Source organism: Nerophis lumbriciformis, linkage group LG25 (assembly GCF_033978685.3).
Source record: "Nerophis lumbriciformis linkage group LG25, RoL_Nlum_v2.1, whole genome shotgun sequence".
Taxonomy (NCBI): Eukaryota; Metazoa; Chordata; class Actinopteri; order Syngnathiformes; family Syngnathidae; genus Nerophis; species Nerophis lumbriciformis.
In genome coordinates this window covers 5,450,076-5,465,274 of record NC_084572.2, presented here as the reverse complement: position 1 = coordinate 5,465,274, position 15,199 = coordinate 5,450,076, and the positions used below count along the sequence as shown (strand labels likewise).

Sequence of the window (15,199 nt, the reverse complement as noted above, 5' to 3'; positions counted from 1 at the left end):
AATACTCAATACTTGGTTGGAGCTCCTTTTGCCTCAATTACTGCGTTAATGCGGCGTGGCATGGAGTCGATGAGTTTCTGGCACTGCTCAGGTGTTATGAGAGCCCAGGTTGCTCTGATAGTGGCCTTCAACTCTTCTGCGTTTTTGGGTCTGGTATTCTGCATCTTCCTTTTCACAATACCCCACAGATTTTCTATGGGGCTAAGGTCAGGGGAGTTGGCGGGCCAATTTAGAACAGAAATACCATGGTCCGTAAACCAGGCACGGGTAGATTTTGCGCTGTGTGCAGGCGCCAAGTCCTGTTGGAACTTGAAATCTCCATCTCCATAGAGCAGGTCAGCAGCAGGAAGCATGAAGTGCTCTAAAACTTGCTGGTAGACGGCTGCGTTGACCCTGGATCTCAGGAAACAGAGTGGACCGACACCAGCAAATGACATGGCACCCCAAACCATCACTGATGGTGGAAACTTTACACTAGACTTCAGGCAACGTGGATCCTGTGCCTCTCCTGTCTTCCTCCAGACTCTGGGACCTCGATTTCCAAAGGAAATGCAAAATTTGGTTTCGTCAGAAAACATGACTTTGGACCACTCAGCAGCAGTCCAGCTCTTTTTTTCCTTAGCCCAGGTGAGACGCTTTTCGCGCTGTTTCTTGGTCAACAGTGGCTTGACACGAGGTATGCGGCAGTTGAAACCCATGTCTTTCAAGCGTCTCTTGGTGGTGGATCTTGAAGCACTGACTCCAGCAGCTGTCCACTCCTTCTGAATCTCCCCCACATTTTTGAATGGGTTTTTTTTCACAATCTTGACCAGGGGGCGGTGATCCCTATCGCTTGTACACTTTTTCTGACCACAGTTTTTCCTTCCCTTTGCCTCTCCATTAATGTGTTTGGACACAGAGCTCTGAGAACAGCCAGCCTCTTCAGCAATAACCTTGTGTGTCTTTCCCTCCTTGTGCAATGTGTCGATGGTTGCCTTTTGGACAGCTGTCAAATCTGAAGTCTTCCCCATGTTTGTGTAGGCTTCAGAACTGGACTGAGAGACCATTTAAAGCCCTTTGCAGGTGTTTTGAGTTAATCAGCTGATTAGTTTGTGGCACCAGGTGTCTTCAAAATTTAACCCTTACACAATATTCTAATTTTGTGACACACGGAATTTTGGATTTTCATTTGTTGCCACTTCAAATCATCAAAATTAAATGAAATAAACATTTGAATGCATCAGTCTGTGTGCAATGAATAAATATAATGTACAAGTTACACCTTTTGAATGCAATTACTGAAATAAATCAAGTTTTTCAAAATATTCTAATTTACTGGCTTTTACCTGTATATATAAAAGGAAGATTACCTCCAAATTTTTCAGGACAACCTAAAATCATCAGCCCGGATGTTGGGTCTTGGGCGCAGTTGGGTGTTCCAACAGGACAATGACCCCAAACACATGTCAAAAGTGGCAAAGGAATGGCTAAATCAGGCTAGAATGAAGGTTTTAGAATGGCCTTCCCAAAGTCCTGACTTAAACGTGTGGACAATGCTGAAGAAACAAGTCCATGTCAGAAAACCAACACATTTAGCTGAACTGCATACTTTTTGTCAAGAGGAGTGGTCAAAAATTCAAGCAGAAGCTTGTGGATGGCTACCAAAAGCGCCTTATTGCAGTCAAACTTGCCAAGGGACATGTAAGCAAATATTAACATTGCTGTATGTATACTTTTGACCCTCACATTTGCTCACATTTTCAGTAGACCCATAATAAATTCATAAAAGAAGCAAACTTCATGAATGTTTTTTGTGACCAACAAGTATGTGCTCCAATCAGTCAATCACAAAAAAACCAGGCTGTGTGTATATATATATATATATATATATATATATATATATATATATATATATATATATATATATATATATATATATATGTATATACTGTATATATATATATATATATATATATATATATATGTGTATATGTATATATATATATATATATATACAAACCCCGTTTCCATATGAGTTGGGAAATTGTGTTAGATGTAAATATAAACTGAATACAATGATTTGCAAATCATTTTCAACCCATATTCAGTTGAATATGCTACAAAGACAACATATTTGATCTTCAAACTGATAAACATTTTTTTTTTGTGCAAATAATAATCAATTTTAGAATTTGATGCCAGCAACACGTGACAAAGAAGTTGAGGAATGCTCATCAAACACTTATTTGGAACATCCCACAGGTGAACAGGCACATTGGGAACAGGTGGGTGCCATGATTGGGTATAAAAGTAGATTCCATGAAATGCTCAGTCATTCACAAACAAGGATGGGGCGAGGGTCACCACTCTGTCAACAAATGCGTGAGCAAATTGTTGAACAGTTTAAGAAAAACCTTTCTCAACCAGCTATTGCAAGGAATTTAGGGATTTCACCATCTACGCTCCGTAATATCATCAAAGGGTTCAGAGAATCTGGAGAAATCACTGCACGTAAGCAGCTACGCCCGTGACCTTCCATCCCTCAGGCTGTACTGCATCAACAAGCGACATCAGTGTGTAAAGGATATCACCACATGGACTGAGGAACACTTCAGAAACCCACTGTCAGTAACTACAGTTGGTCGCTACATCTGTAAGTGCAAGTTAAAACTCTCCTATGCAAGGCAAAAACCGTTTATCAACAACACCCAGAAACGCCGTCAGCTTCGCTGGGCCTGAGCTCATCTAAGAGGGACTGATACAAAGTGGAAAAGTGTTCTGTGGTCTGACGAGTCCACATTTCAAATTGTTTTTGGAAACTGTGGACGTCGTGTCCTCCGGACCAAAGAGGAAAAGAACCATCTGGATTGTTATAGGTGCAAAGTGTAAAAGCCAGCATGTGTGATGGTATGGGGGTGTATTAGTGCCCAAGACATGGGTAACTTACACATCTGTGAAGGCGCCATTAATGCTGAAAGGTACATACAGGTTTTGGAGCAACATATGTTGCCATCCAAGCAACGTTACCATGGACGCCCCTGCTTATTTCAGCAAGACAATGCCAAGCCACGTGTTACATCAACGTGGCTTCATAGTAAAAGAGTGCGGGTACTAGACTGGCCTGCCTGTAGTCCAGACCTGTCTCCCATTGAAAATGTGTGGCGCATTATGAAGCCTAAAATAGCACAACGGAGACCCCCGGACTGTTGAACAACTTAAGCTGTACATCAAGCAAGAATGGGAAAGAATTTCACCTGAGAAGCTTCAAAAATGTGTCTCCTCAGTTCCCAAACGTTTACTGAGTGTTGTTAAAAGGAAAGGCCATGTAACACAGTGGTGAACATGCCCTTTCCCAATTACTTTGGCACGTGTTGCAGCCATGAAATTCTAAGTTAATTTTTTTTATGAGTTTGAACATCAAATATCTTGTTTTTGTAGTGCATTCACTGAATATGGGTTGAAAATTATTTGCAAATCATTGTATTCCGTTTATATTTACATCTAACACAATTTCCCAACTCATATGGAAACGGGGTTTGTACATCAGAAAGATGTGATCTTTGGGTTATTACGAAGCTTAGCGCAAATTTTCATTCAAATCCGATTTTTATGATTTTGAGTTATATCAATAAGCGTACATTGTTGTACACATTTTTTTTAACCCGCAAAACGAGATCAAAAACAAAACCAAAATGATCGACCTCCAAAAGCCACCACGACAGCCATTTCCGATGGTTGTGTGACGTTGCTAGTTTATGCTAATAATGCTAACAATGCTAATTAGTGTCAACACCAGAATTCAGTGATTCTTAGGTTATTACAACGCTTAGCACCAAATTATATCCGATCTGGACTTTTTGAGTTGTGATGTATCTGGGTTACTTTGATCGGCGAACAAATGGCGTATGTCGGCCATGTTTTTTGTTTTTGTTTACGTTTGTCAATTGACGATATTGTCTCGTGTTTGTTTTCCCAGCTGACTCCACTAAAGATGTGACCGATCGGTGCACTAATTGTAAGTGTATCTTGTGTTTTTTATGTTGATTTATTAAAAAAAACAAAAAAAAACAAAAACAAAACGATACCGATAATAAAAAAAACCATACCGATAATTTCCGATATTACATTTTAAAGCATTTATTGGACATTTCTAATTGAAATACTGAAAGGTTCCTAATTTGGGTCTACATCAGAAAGATGTGATCTTTGGGTTATTACGAAGCTTAGCGCAAATTTTCATTCAAATCCGAATTTTCTGCTTTTCGAGTTATAGCAATAAGCGTACATTGTTGTCCGAATTTTTTTTTAACCCACAAAACGAGATCAAAGTGATCGACCTCCAAAAGCCACCACGACAGCCATTTCCGATGGTTGTGTGACGTTGCTAGTTTATGCTAATAATGCTAACAATGCTAATTAGTGTCAACACCAGAATTCAGTGATTCTTAGGTTATTACAACGCTTAGCACCAAATTATATCCGATCTGGACTTTTTGAGTTGTGATGTATCTGGGTTACTTTGATCGGCGAACAAAGCGAGTACTCACTCATGGCGTATGTCGGTGTGTTTTTTTTACGTTTGTCAATTGACGATATTTCCATCATTAAAGTTGTCTCGTGTTTGTTTTCCCAGCAGACTGATCACATTTCAAAAGCCACCTCCGTCCTTTTCAATGTTTCTGACATTAGTAACGTGCGACGTTGCTTGTTGATGCTAATATTGCTAACAATGCTAATTAGCGTCGACAACAGAATTTAGTGATCCTTAGGTTATTACAATGCTTAGCACCAAATTCTATTCGAATCCGATCTGGACTTTTTGAGTTGTGATGATGTGGGTTACTTTGATTGGCGAACAAAGCGAGTACTCTCTCATGGCGTATGTCGGCCATGTTTTTTGTTTTGTTTACGTTTGTGAATTGACGATATAGTCTCGTGTTTGTTTTCCCAGCTGACTCCACTAAAGATGTGACCGATCGGTGCACTAATTGTAAGTGTATCTTGTGTTTTTTATGTTGATTTATTAAAAAAAAAAAACAAACAAAAAAAAAAAAACGATACCGATAATAAAAAAAACCATACCGATAATTTCCGATATTAAATTTTAAAGCATTTATCGGCCATATCTAATTGAAATACCGCAAGGTTCCTAATTTGGGTCTACATCAGAAAGATGTGATCTTTGGGTTATTACAAAGCTTAGCACAAATTTTCATTCAAATCCGAATTTTCTGCTTTTCGAGTTATAGCAATAAGCGTACATTGTTGTCCGAATTTTTTTTCAACCCACAAAACGAGATCAAAGTGATCGACCTCCAAAAGCCACCACGACAGCCATTTCCAATGGTTGTGTGACGTTGCTAGTTTATGCTAATAAAGCTAACAATGCTAATTAGAGTCAACACCAGAATTCAGTGATTCTTAGGTTATTACAACGCTTAGCACCAAATTATATCCGATCTGGACTTTTTGAGTTGTGATGTATCTGGGTTACTTTGATCGGCGAACAAATGGCGTATGTCGGCCATGTTTTTTGTTTTGTTTACGTTTGTCAATTGACGATATTGTCTCGTGTTTTTTTTCCCAGCTGACTCCACTAAAGATGTGACCGATCGGTGCACTAATTATAAGTGTATCTTGTGTTTTTCATGTTGATTTATTAAAAAAATAAAAAAATAAAATAAAAAAAACGATACCGATAATAAAAAAAAAAACATACCGATAATTTCCGATATTACATTTTAAAGCATTTATTGGACATTTCTAATTGAAATACTGAAAGGTTCCTAATTTGGGTCTACATCAGAAATATGTGATCTTTGGGTTATTACAAAGCTTACCGCAAATTTTCATTCAAATCCGAATTTTCTGCTTTTCGAGTTATAGCAATAATCGTACATTGTTGTCCGAATTTTTTTTCAACCCACAAAACGAGATCAAAGTGATCGACCTCCAAAAGCCACCACGACAGCCATATCCGATGGTTGTGTGACGTTGCTAGTTTATGCTAATAATGCTAACAATGCTAATTAGAGTCAACACCAGAATTCAGTGATTCTTAGGTTATTACAACGCTTAGCACCAAATTATATCCGATCTGGACTTTTTGAGTTGTGATGTATCTGGGTTACTTTGATCGGCGAACAAAGCGAGTACTCACTCATGGCGTATGTCGGTGTGTTTGTTTACGTTTGTCAATTGACGATATTTCCGTCATTAAAGTTGTCTCGTGTTTGTTTTCCCAGCAGACTGATCACATTTCAAAAGCCACCTCCGTCCTTTTCAATGTTTCTGACATTAGTAACGTGCGACGTTGCTTGTTGATGCTAATAATGCTAACAATGCTAATTAGCGTCGACAACAGAATTTAGTGATCCTTAGGTTATTACAATGCTTAGCACCAAATTCTATTCGAATCCGATCTGGACTTTTTTGAGTTGTGATGATGTATCTGGGTTACTTTGATTGGCGAACAAAGTGAGTACTCTCTCATGGCGTATGTCGGCCATGTTTTTTGTTTTGTTTACGTTTGTCAATTGACGATATTGTCTCGTGTTTGTTTTCCCAGCTGACTCCACTAAAGATGTGACCGATCGGTGCACTAATTGTAAGTGTATCTTGTGTTTTTTATGTTGATTTATTAAAAAAACCAAAACAAAACAAAAAAAAACGATACCGATAATAAAAAAAACCATACCGATAATTTCCGATATTACATTTTAAAGCATTTATTGGACATTTCTAATTGAAATACTGTAAGGTTCCTAATTTGGGTCTACATCAGAAAGATGTGATCTTTGGGTTATTACAAAGCTTACCGCAAATTTTCATTCAAATCCGATTTTCTGCTTTTCGAGTTATAGCAATAATCGTACATTGTTGTCCGAATTTTTTTTTAACCCACAAAACGAGATCAAAGTGATCGACCTCCAAAAGCCACCACGACAGCCATTTCCGATGGTTGTGTGACGTTGCTAGTTTATGCTAATAATGCTAACAATGCTAATTAGAGTCAACACCAGAATTCAGTGATCCTTAGGTTATTACAACGCTTGGCACCAAATTATATCCAATCTGGACTTTTTGAGTTGTGATGTATCTGGGTTACTTTGATAGGCGAACAAATGGCGTATGTCGACCATGTTTTTTGTTTTTGTTTACGTTTGTCAATTGACGATATTGTCTCGTGTTTGTTTTCCCAGCTGACTCCACTAAAGATGTGACCGGTCGGTGCACTAATTGTAAGTGTATCTTGTGTTTTTTATGTTGATTTATTAAAAAAATAATAAAATTAAAAAAACGATACCGATAATAAAAAAAAACCATACCGATAATTTCCGATATTACATTTTAAAGCATTTATTGGACATTTCTAATTGAAATACTGAAAGGTTCCTAATTTGGGTCTACATCAGAAAGATGTGATCTTTGGGTTATTACAAAGCTTAGCGCAAATTTTCATTCAAATCCGATTTTCTGCTTTTCGAGTTACAGCAATAATCGTACATTGTTTTCCGGATTTTTTTTTAACCCACAAAACGAGATCAAAGTGATCGACCTCCAAAAGCCACCACGACAGCCATTTCCGATGGTTGTGTGACGTTGCTAGTTTATGCTAATAATGCTAACAATGCTAATTAGTGTCAACACCAGAATTCAGTGATTCTTAGGTTATTACAACGCTTAGCACCAAATTATATCCGATCTGGACTTTTTGAGTTGTGATGTATCTGGGTTACTTTGATCGGCGAACAAATGGCGTATGTCGGCCATGTTTTTTGTTTTTGTTTACGTTTGTCAATTGACGATATTGTCTCGTGTTTGTTTTCCCAGCTGACTCCACTAAAGATGTGACCGATCGGTGCACTAATTGTAAGTGTATCTTGTGTTTTTTATGTTGATTTATTAAAAAAAAAACAAAAAACAAAAAAAAAAACGATACCGATAATAAAAAAAACCATATCGATAATTTCCGATATTACATTTTAAAGCATTTATTGGACATTTCTAATTGAAATACTGAAAGGTTCCTAATTTGGGTCTACATCAGAAAGATGTGATCTTTGGGTTATTACAAAGCTTACCGCAAATTTTCATTCAAATCCGAATTTTCTGCTTTTCGAGTTATAGCAATAAGCGTACATTGTTGTCCGAATTTTTTTTCAACCCACAAAACGAGATCATGAACAAAACCAAAATGATCGACCTCCAAAAGCCACCACGACAGCCATTTCCGATGGTTGTGTGACGTTGCTAGTTTATGCTAATAATGCTAACAATGCTCATACTTGCCAACCTTGAGACCTTCGATTTCGGTAGGTGGAGGGTGGGGGGTGGGGGGCGTGGTCGGGGTGGGGCAGGGGCAGGGGCGTGGTTGGGGGCGTGGCTAAGAGGGGAGGAGTATATTTACAGCTAGAATTCACCAAGTCAAGTATTTCATATATATATATATATATATATATATATATATATATATATGTCTTAATAAGGTTATCCAAAAAATAGTGCTCGATACCGTAGTAGAGCGCAATATATGTATGTGTGGGAAAAAAAAATCACAAGACTATTTCATCTCTAGAGATGAAATAGTCTTGTGATTTTTTTCCCCCACACATACATATATATATATATATATATATATATATATATATATATATATATATATATATATATATATATATATATATATATATATATATAGAGCTAGAATTCACTGAAAGTGAAGTATTTTCTTATATATATATATATATATATATATATATATATATATAGAGCTAGAATTCACTGAAAGTGAAGTATTTTCTTATATATATATATATATATATATATATATATATATATATATATATATATATATATATATATATATATATATATACTTCTGATTGGCTCTGAGCATTTTTCAGCATTTTTCGCCTGACCAATCAGAAAGAAGGGGCCGTCTAAGCATACCCGCCCCCAAAGTGCCAAAAAGAAACATGACAGCGCGAGGAGAGATGCCAGGAGTACACAGAGCGCACACAGAAAGGCACCGCGCGCGCGCAAAAAGGCACCACGCGCGCGCAAAAAGGCACCACGCGCGCGCACGAAGTGGATAATCTGCGCGCGATAACAGTTTTTATGCGCTCGGATTTTTGGCACTAATGTGACGCCATAACATGTTACCATGGCGAGAAAACATGGAGAGACTGGAATGTAATAGAGTGATCTTTGTTTGTCTGTTGCCATCTCCTGGTGAATGTTGGCTATAGCGTACTGGGGTTACTTTTTTGTTGGCCAACGATTTACGTGGTGTTGCGCACCTGACGTCAAGTGTGTGAGTCTGTTCTGAAGTCTACAGTAAAGAGACGTACTTCATCCCCTCGCCTGTTTATTGCCTCCAACTCAATATATTACAACAACATTGCTCCATGCAGACCCTCCAGGTCCGCATGGAGCTGGAGGGGGCGTGGCCTCCAGGTCCGCCTGAATTTCGGGAGATTTTCGGGAGAAAATGTGTCCCGGGAGGTTTTCGGGAGAGGCGCTGAATTTCGGGAGTCTCCCGGAAAATCCGGGAGGGTTGGCAAGTATGACAATGCTAATTAGAGTCAACACCAGAATTCAGTGATCCTTAGGTTATTACAACGCTTAGCACCAAATTATATCCGATCTGGACTTTTTGAGTTGTGATGTATCTGGGTTACTTTGATCGGCGAACAAATGGCGTATGTCGGCCATGTTTTTTGTTTTTGTTTACGTTTGTCAATTGACGATATTGTCTCGTGTTTGTTTTCCCAGCTGACTCCACTAAAGATGTGACCGATCGGTGCACTAATTGTAAGTGTATCTTGTGTTTTTCATGTTGATTTATTAAAAAAATAAAAAAATAAATAAAAAAAAACGATACCGATAATAAAAAAAAACCATACCGATAATTTCCGATATTACATTTTAAAGCATTTATTGGACATTTCTAATTGAAATACTGAAAGGTTCCTAATTTGGGTCTACATCAGAAAGATGTGATCTTTGGGTTATTACAAAGCTTACCGCAAATTTTCATTCAAATCCGATTTTTCTGCTTTTCGAGTTATAGCAATAAGCGTACATTGTTGTCCGAATTTTTTTTCAACCCACAAAACGAGATCAAAGTGATCGACCTCCAAAAGCCACCACGACAGCCATTTCCGATGGTTGTGTGACGTTGCTAGTTTATGCTAATAATGCTAACAATGCTAATTAGAGTCAACACCAGAATTTAGTGATTCTTAGGTTATTACAACGCTTGGCACCAAATTATATCCGATCTGGACTTTTTGAGTTGTGATGTATCTGGGTTACTTTGATCGGCGAACAAATGGCGTATGTCGGCCATGTTTTTTGTTTTGTTTACGTTTGTCAATTGACGATATTGTCTCGTGTTTGTTTTCCCAGCTGACTCCACTAAAGATGTGACCGATCGGTGCACTAATTGTAAGTGTATCTTGTGTTTTTCATGTTGATTTATTAAAACAAAACAAAAAAAACAAAAAAAACCCGATACCGATTATAAAAAAACCATATCGATAATTTCCGATATTACATTTTAAAGCATTTATTGGACATTTCTAATTGAAATACTGAAAGGTTCCTAATTTGGGTCTACATCAGAAAGATGTGATCTTTGGGTTATTACAAAGCTTACCGCAAATTTTCATTCAAATCCGAATTTTCTGCTTTTCGAGTTATAGCAATAAGCGCACATTGTTGTCCGAATTTTTTTTTAACCCACAAAACGAGATCAAAGTGATCGACCTCCAAAAGCCACCACGACAGCCATTTCCGATGGTTGTGTGACGTTGCTAGTTGATGCTAATAATGCTAACAATGCTAATTAGAGTCAACACCAGAATTCAGTGATTCTTAGGTTATTACAACGCTTGGCACCAAATTATATCCGATCTGGACTTTTTGAGTTGTGATGTATCTGGGTTACTTTGATCGGCGAACAAATGGCGTATGTCGGCCATGTTTTTTGTTTTGTTTACGTTTGTCAATTGACGATATTGTCTCGTGTTTGTTTTCCCAGCTGACTCCACTAAAGATGTGACCGATCGGTGCACTATTTGTAAGTGTATCTTGTGTTTTTTATGTTGATTTATTAAAAAAAAAAAAAAAAAAAAAAAAAAAACCGATACCGATAATAAAAAAAACCATATCGATAATTTCCGATATTACATTTTAAAGCATTTATTGGACATTTCTAATTGAAATACTGAAAGGTTCCTAATTTGGGTCTACATCAGAAAGATGTGATCTTTGGGTTATTACAAAGCTTACCGCAAATTTTCATTCAAATCCGAATTTTCTGCTTTTCGAGTTATAGCAATAATCGTACATTGTTGTCCCAATTTTTTTTTAACCCACAAAACGAGATCAAAGTGATCGACCTCCAAAAGCCACCACGACAGCCATTTCCGATGGTTGTGTGACGTTGCTAGTTTATGCTAATAATGCTAACAATGCTAATTAGAGTCAACACCAGAATTCAGTGATCCTTAGGTTATTACAACGCTTGGCACCAAATTATATCCGACTTTTTGAGTTGTGATGTATCTGGGTTACTTTGCTCGGCAAACAAATGGCGTATGTCGGCCATGTTTTTTGTTTTTGTTTACGTTTGTCAATTGACGATATTGTCTCGTGTTTGTTTTCCCCAGCTGACTCCACGGAAGATGTGACCGGTCGGTGGACCCCCAAACGTTATTTTCGGGAAAAAGCCCCCTCTTGTGGTGCCTTTTGGAATATGTCTCCGTCGTGGGGCTCAGTTTGGCTCCAGTCGCCGTCCCTCCCCCGCTAGAAAGTCCTTGAGAATATTTCCCTTCTTCGCGTCCACGATGGATCCCCAGTGGACCCCTCACCCCGCCGTCTTCTTCCTGGTCTCCTACGCCTGCCTTCTCCCCGCCGCCGCCACCGCCCCTGAGCGCGTCCCCACCGCCGAACCCCAGGCGGCGCCCGAGTACGCCCACTCCATCCGGCTGGACGGCGACATCATCCTGGGCGGCCTGTTCCCGGTGCACTCGCGGGGCGACCGCGGCACGCCGTGCGGCGAGCTGAAGAAGGAGAAGGGCATCCACCGGCTGGAGGCCATGATGTTCGCCATCGACCTGATCAACAAGGACCCCGAGCTGCTGCCCAACATCACGCTGGGGGCCCGCATCCTGGACACCTGCTCCAGGGACACCTACGCGCTGGAGCAGTCGCTGACCTTCGTGCAGGCGCTCATCGAGAGGGACGGCTCGGACGTGCGCTGCGCTAACGGGGACCCGCCCATCTTTACCAAGCCGGATAAAATCGTGGGCGTCATCGGAGCCGCGGCGAGCTCCGTGTCCATCATGGTGGCCAACATCCTGCGCCTCTTTAAGGTAGGACATTATTCCGCACTTGCTTGGCTAAGTACCCCAAAGCAAAATGTCTGCCAAACAAACTGGGAGTCAATTAGCGCCTAATTGACTTTTTAACATTTATGTCGATTATTGACTTTTAAAAGTGCTTTTGTTGTTGTTGTTGTTGTTGTGCTGCAAAGGTATGTAAGTGTTGGCTTATGCAGTGTACAAGTGTTGCATGTAGGGCTGCAACAACTAATCGATTAAATCGATTATAAAAATAGTTGCCGATTAATTTAGTCATCGATTTGTTGGATCTATGCTATGCGCATGTGCAGAGGCTTTTTTAATTAAAATTTTTTTTTTTTTTTTTTTATAAACCTTTATTTCATACTTGCCAACCTTGAGACCTCCGATTTCGGGAGGTGGGGGGAGGGGGTGGGGGTGGGCGTGGTCGGGGTGGGGCGGGGGCGTGGTTGGCGGCGTGGCTAAAAGGGGAGGAGTATATTTACAGCTAGAATTCACCAAGTCAAGTATTTCATATATATATATATATATATTTATATATATGTCTTAATAAGGTTATCCAAAAAATAGTGCTCGATACCGTAGTAGAGCGCAATATATGTATGTGTGGGAAAAAAATCACAAGACTATTTCATCTCTACAGGCCTGTTTCATGAGGGGGGGTACCCTCAATCATCAGGAGATTTTAATGGGAGCATTCACATACCATGGTTTATATAGGGCACAGAGTGGGTGGGTACAGGCTGGCCTAGGGGCGTGGTGATTGGCTCATGTGTTACCTAGGAGGTGTTTCCGTCTGTGGCGGCATGCTGTTACAATTTCGCTGCGCTTGTTGAGGGATGACAGGTCTGGACGGTAAATAATAAACAGTTCCTCTTTCAAGCATAGGTTGCATCTTTTATTACCACTATTGTAAGGTGTGCTGGATGCAAGAATTTGCCATGTTATTGAATATTCAACATTATTGTCTTTGAGGTCCCAAATGTGTTTGCTGAGTTCTGTGGTATTTCGCAGGTTTTTGTTCCTGAAAGAAGCCTTGTGGTTGTTCCATCTGGTTTTGAATTCTCCCTCGGTTAATCCTACATATGTGTCGGATGTGTTAATGTCCTTGCGTATTACCTTAGATTGGTAGACAACTTTATATATATATATATATATATATATATATATATATATATATATATATATATATATATATATATATATATATATATATATATATAAAATAAATACTTGAATTTCAGTGTTCATTTATTTACACATATACACACACATAACACTCATCTACTCATTGTTGAGTTATGGGTTGAATTGTCCATCCTTGTTCTATTCTCTGTCACTATTTTTTGAACCATGCTGAACACCCTCTCTGATGATGCATTGATGTGTGGCACGCACAAAAGTGCTTTCATCAAATGCACTAGATGGCAGTATTGTCCTGTTTAAGAGTGTCACAACATTGCTGTTTACGGCAGACGAACTGCTTTACGGTATACAAAAAAGTGACTGCTGTTGTTGTGTGTTGTTGCCACGCTGGGAGGACGTTAATGAAACTGCCTAACAATAAACCCACATAAGAAACCAAGAACTCGCCCTCCATCATTCTACAGTTATAACGTGATTGGGCAGGTACGCTTTTTTATATTGTGGAGGACCTGAGTCCGCCTGAATTTCGGGAGATTTTCGGTAGAAAATTTGTCTTGGGAGGTTTTCGGGAGAGGCGCTGAATTTCGGGAGTCTCCCGGAAAATCCGGGAGGGTTGGCAAGTATGCTTTATTTATAAACTGCAACATTTACAAACAGCTGAGAAACAATAATCAAAATAAGTATGATGCCGATAAATGCTTTAAAATGTAATATCGGAAATTATCAGTATGTTTTTTTTTATTATCGGTATCGTTTTTTTTATTTTTTATTTTTATTTTTTTTAATAAATCAGTAAGTAAGTGTTGCCTTATGCAGTGTACAAGTGTTGCATGTAGGGCTGCAACAACTAATCGATTAAATCCATTATAAAAATAGTTGCCGATTAATTTAGTCATCGATTCGTTGGATCTATGCTATGCGCATGCGCAGAGGCTTTTTTAATTTAAAAATTTTTTTTTAAATTTTTATTTTTTTTATAAACCTTTATTTATAAACTGTAACATTTACAAACAGCTAAGAAACAATAATCAAAATAAGTATGATGCCGATAAATGCTTTAAAATGTAATATCGGAAATTATCAGTATGTTTTTTTTTTATTATCGGTATCGTTTTTTTATTTTTTATTTTTTATTTTTTTAATAAATCAGTAAGTAAGTGTTGCCTTATGCAGTGTACAAGTGTTGCATGTAGGGCTGCAACAACTAATCAATTAAATCGATTATAAAAATAGTTGCCGATTAATTTAGTCATCGATTCGTTGGATCTATGCTATGCGCATGCGCAGAGGCTTTTTTTAATTTAAAAAAAATATTTTTATTTGTATTTTTTTTATAAACCTTTATTTATAAACTGCAACATTTACAAACAGCTAAGAAACAATAATCAAAATAAGTGTGATGCCGATAAATGCTTTAAAATGTAATATCGGAAATTATCAGTATGTTTTTTTTTATTATCGGTATCGTTTTTTTTAAAAATAAATCAACATAAAAAACACAAGATACACTTACGATTAGTGCACCGACCGGTCACATCTTTAGTGGAGTCAGCTGGGAAAACAAACACGAGACAATATCGTCAATTGACAAACGTAAACAAAACAAAAAACATGGCCGACATACGCCATGAGAGAGTACTCGCTTTGTTCGCCAGTATGCTGTTTTTTTTCAATAAAATACCGGAAAGGATAGAAATGTAGTT

General features: G+C 38.4%; 1 protein-coding gene across 2 annotated transcripts in view; it reads left to right on the top strand.

The window, feature by feature from the left end:
* Window positions 1-15,199, top strand: part of grm8a (glutamate receptor, metabotropic 8a) — an 833,323-nt gene that overhangs the window by 16,448 nt on the left and 801,676 nt on the right. For both annotated transcript variants that reach the window (XM_072916040.1, XM_061983598.2), the window contains exon 2: window positions 11,658-12,362. In XM_072916040.1, the coding sequence (XP_072772141.1) occupies window positions 11,835-12,362 (528 nt within the window). In that variant the 5' untranslated portion in view covers window positions 11,658-11,834. The remainder of the gene's footprint in view (window positions 1-11,657; window positions 12,363-15,199) is intronic.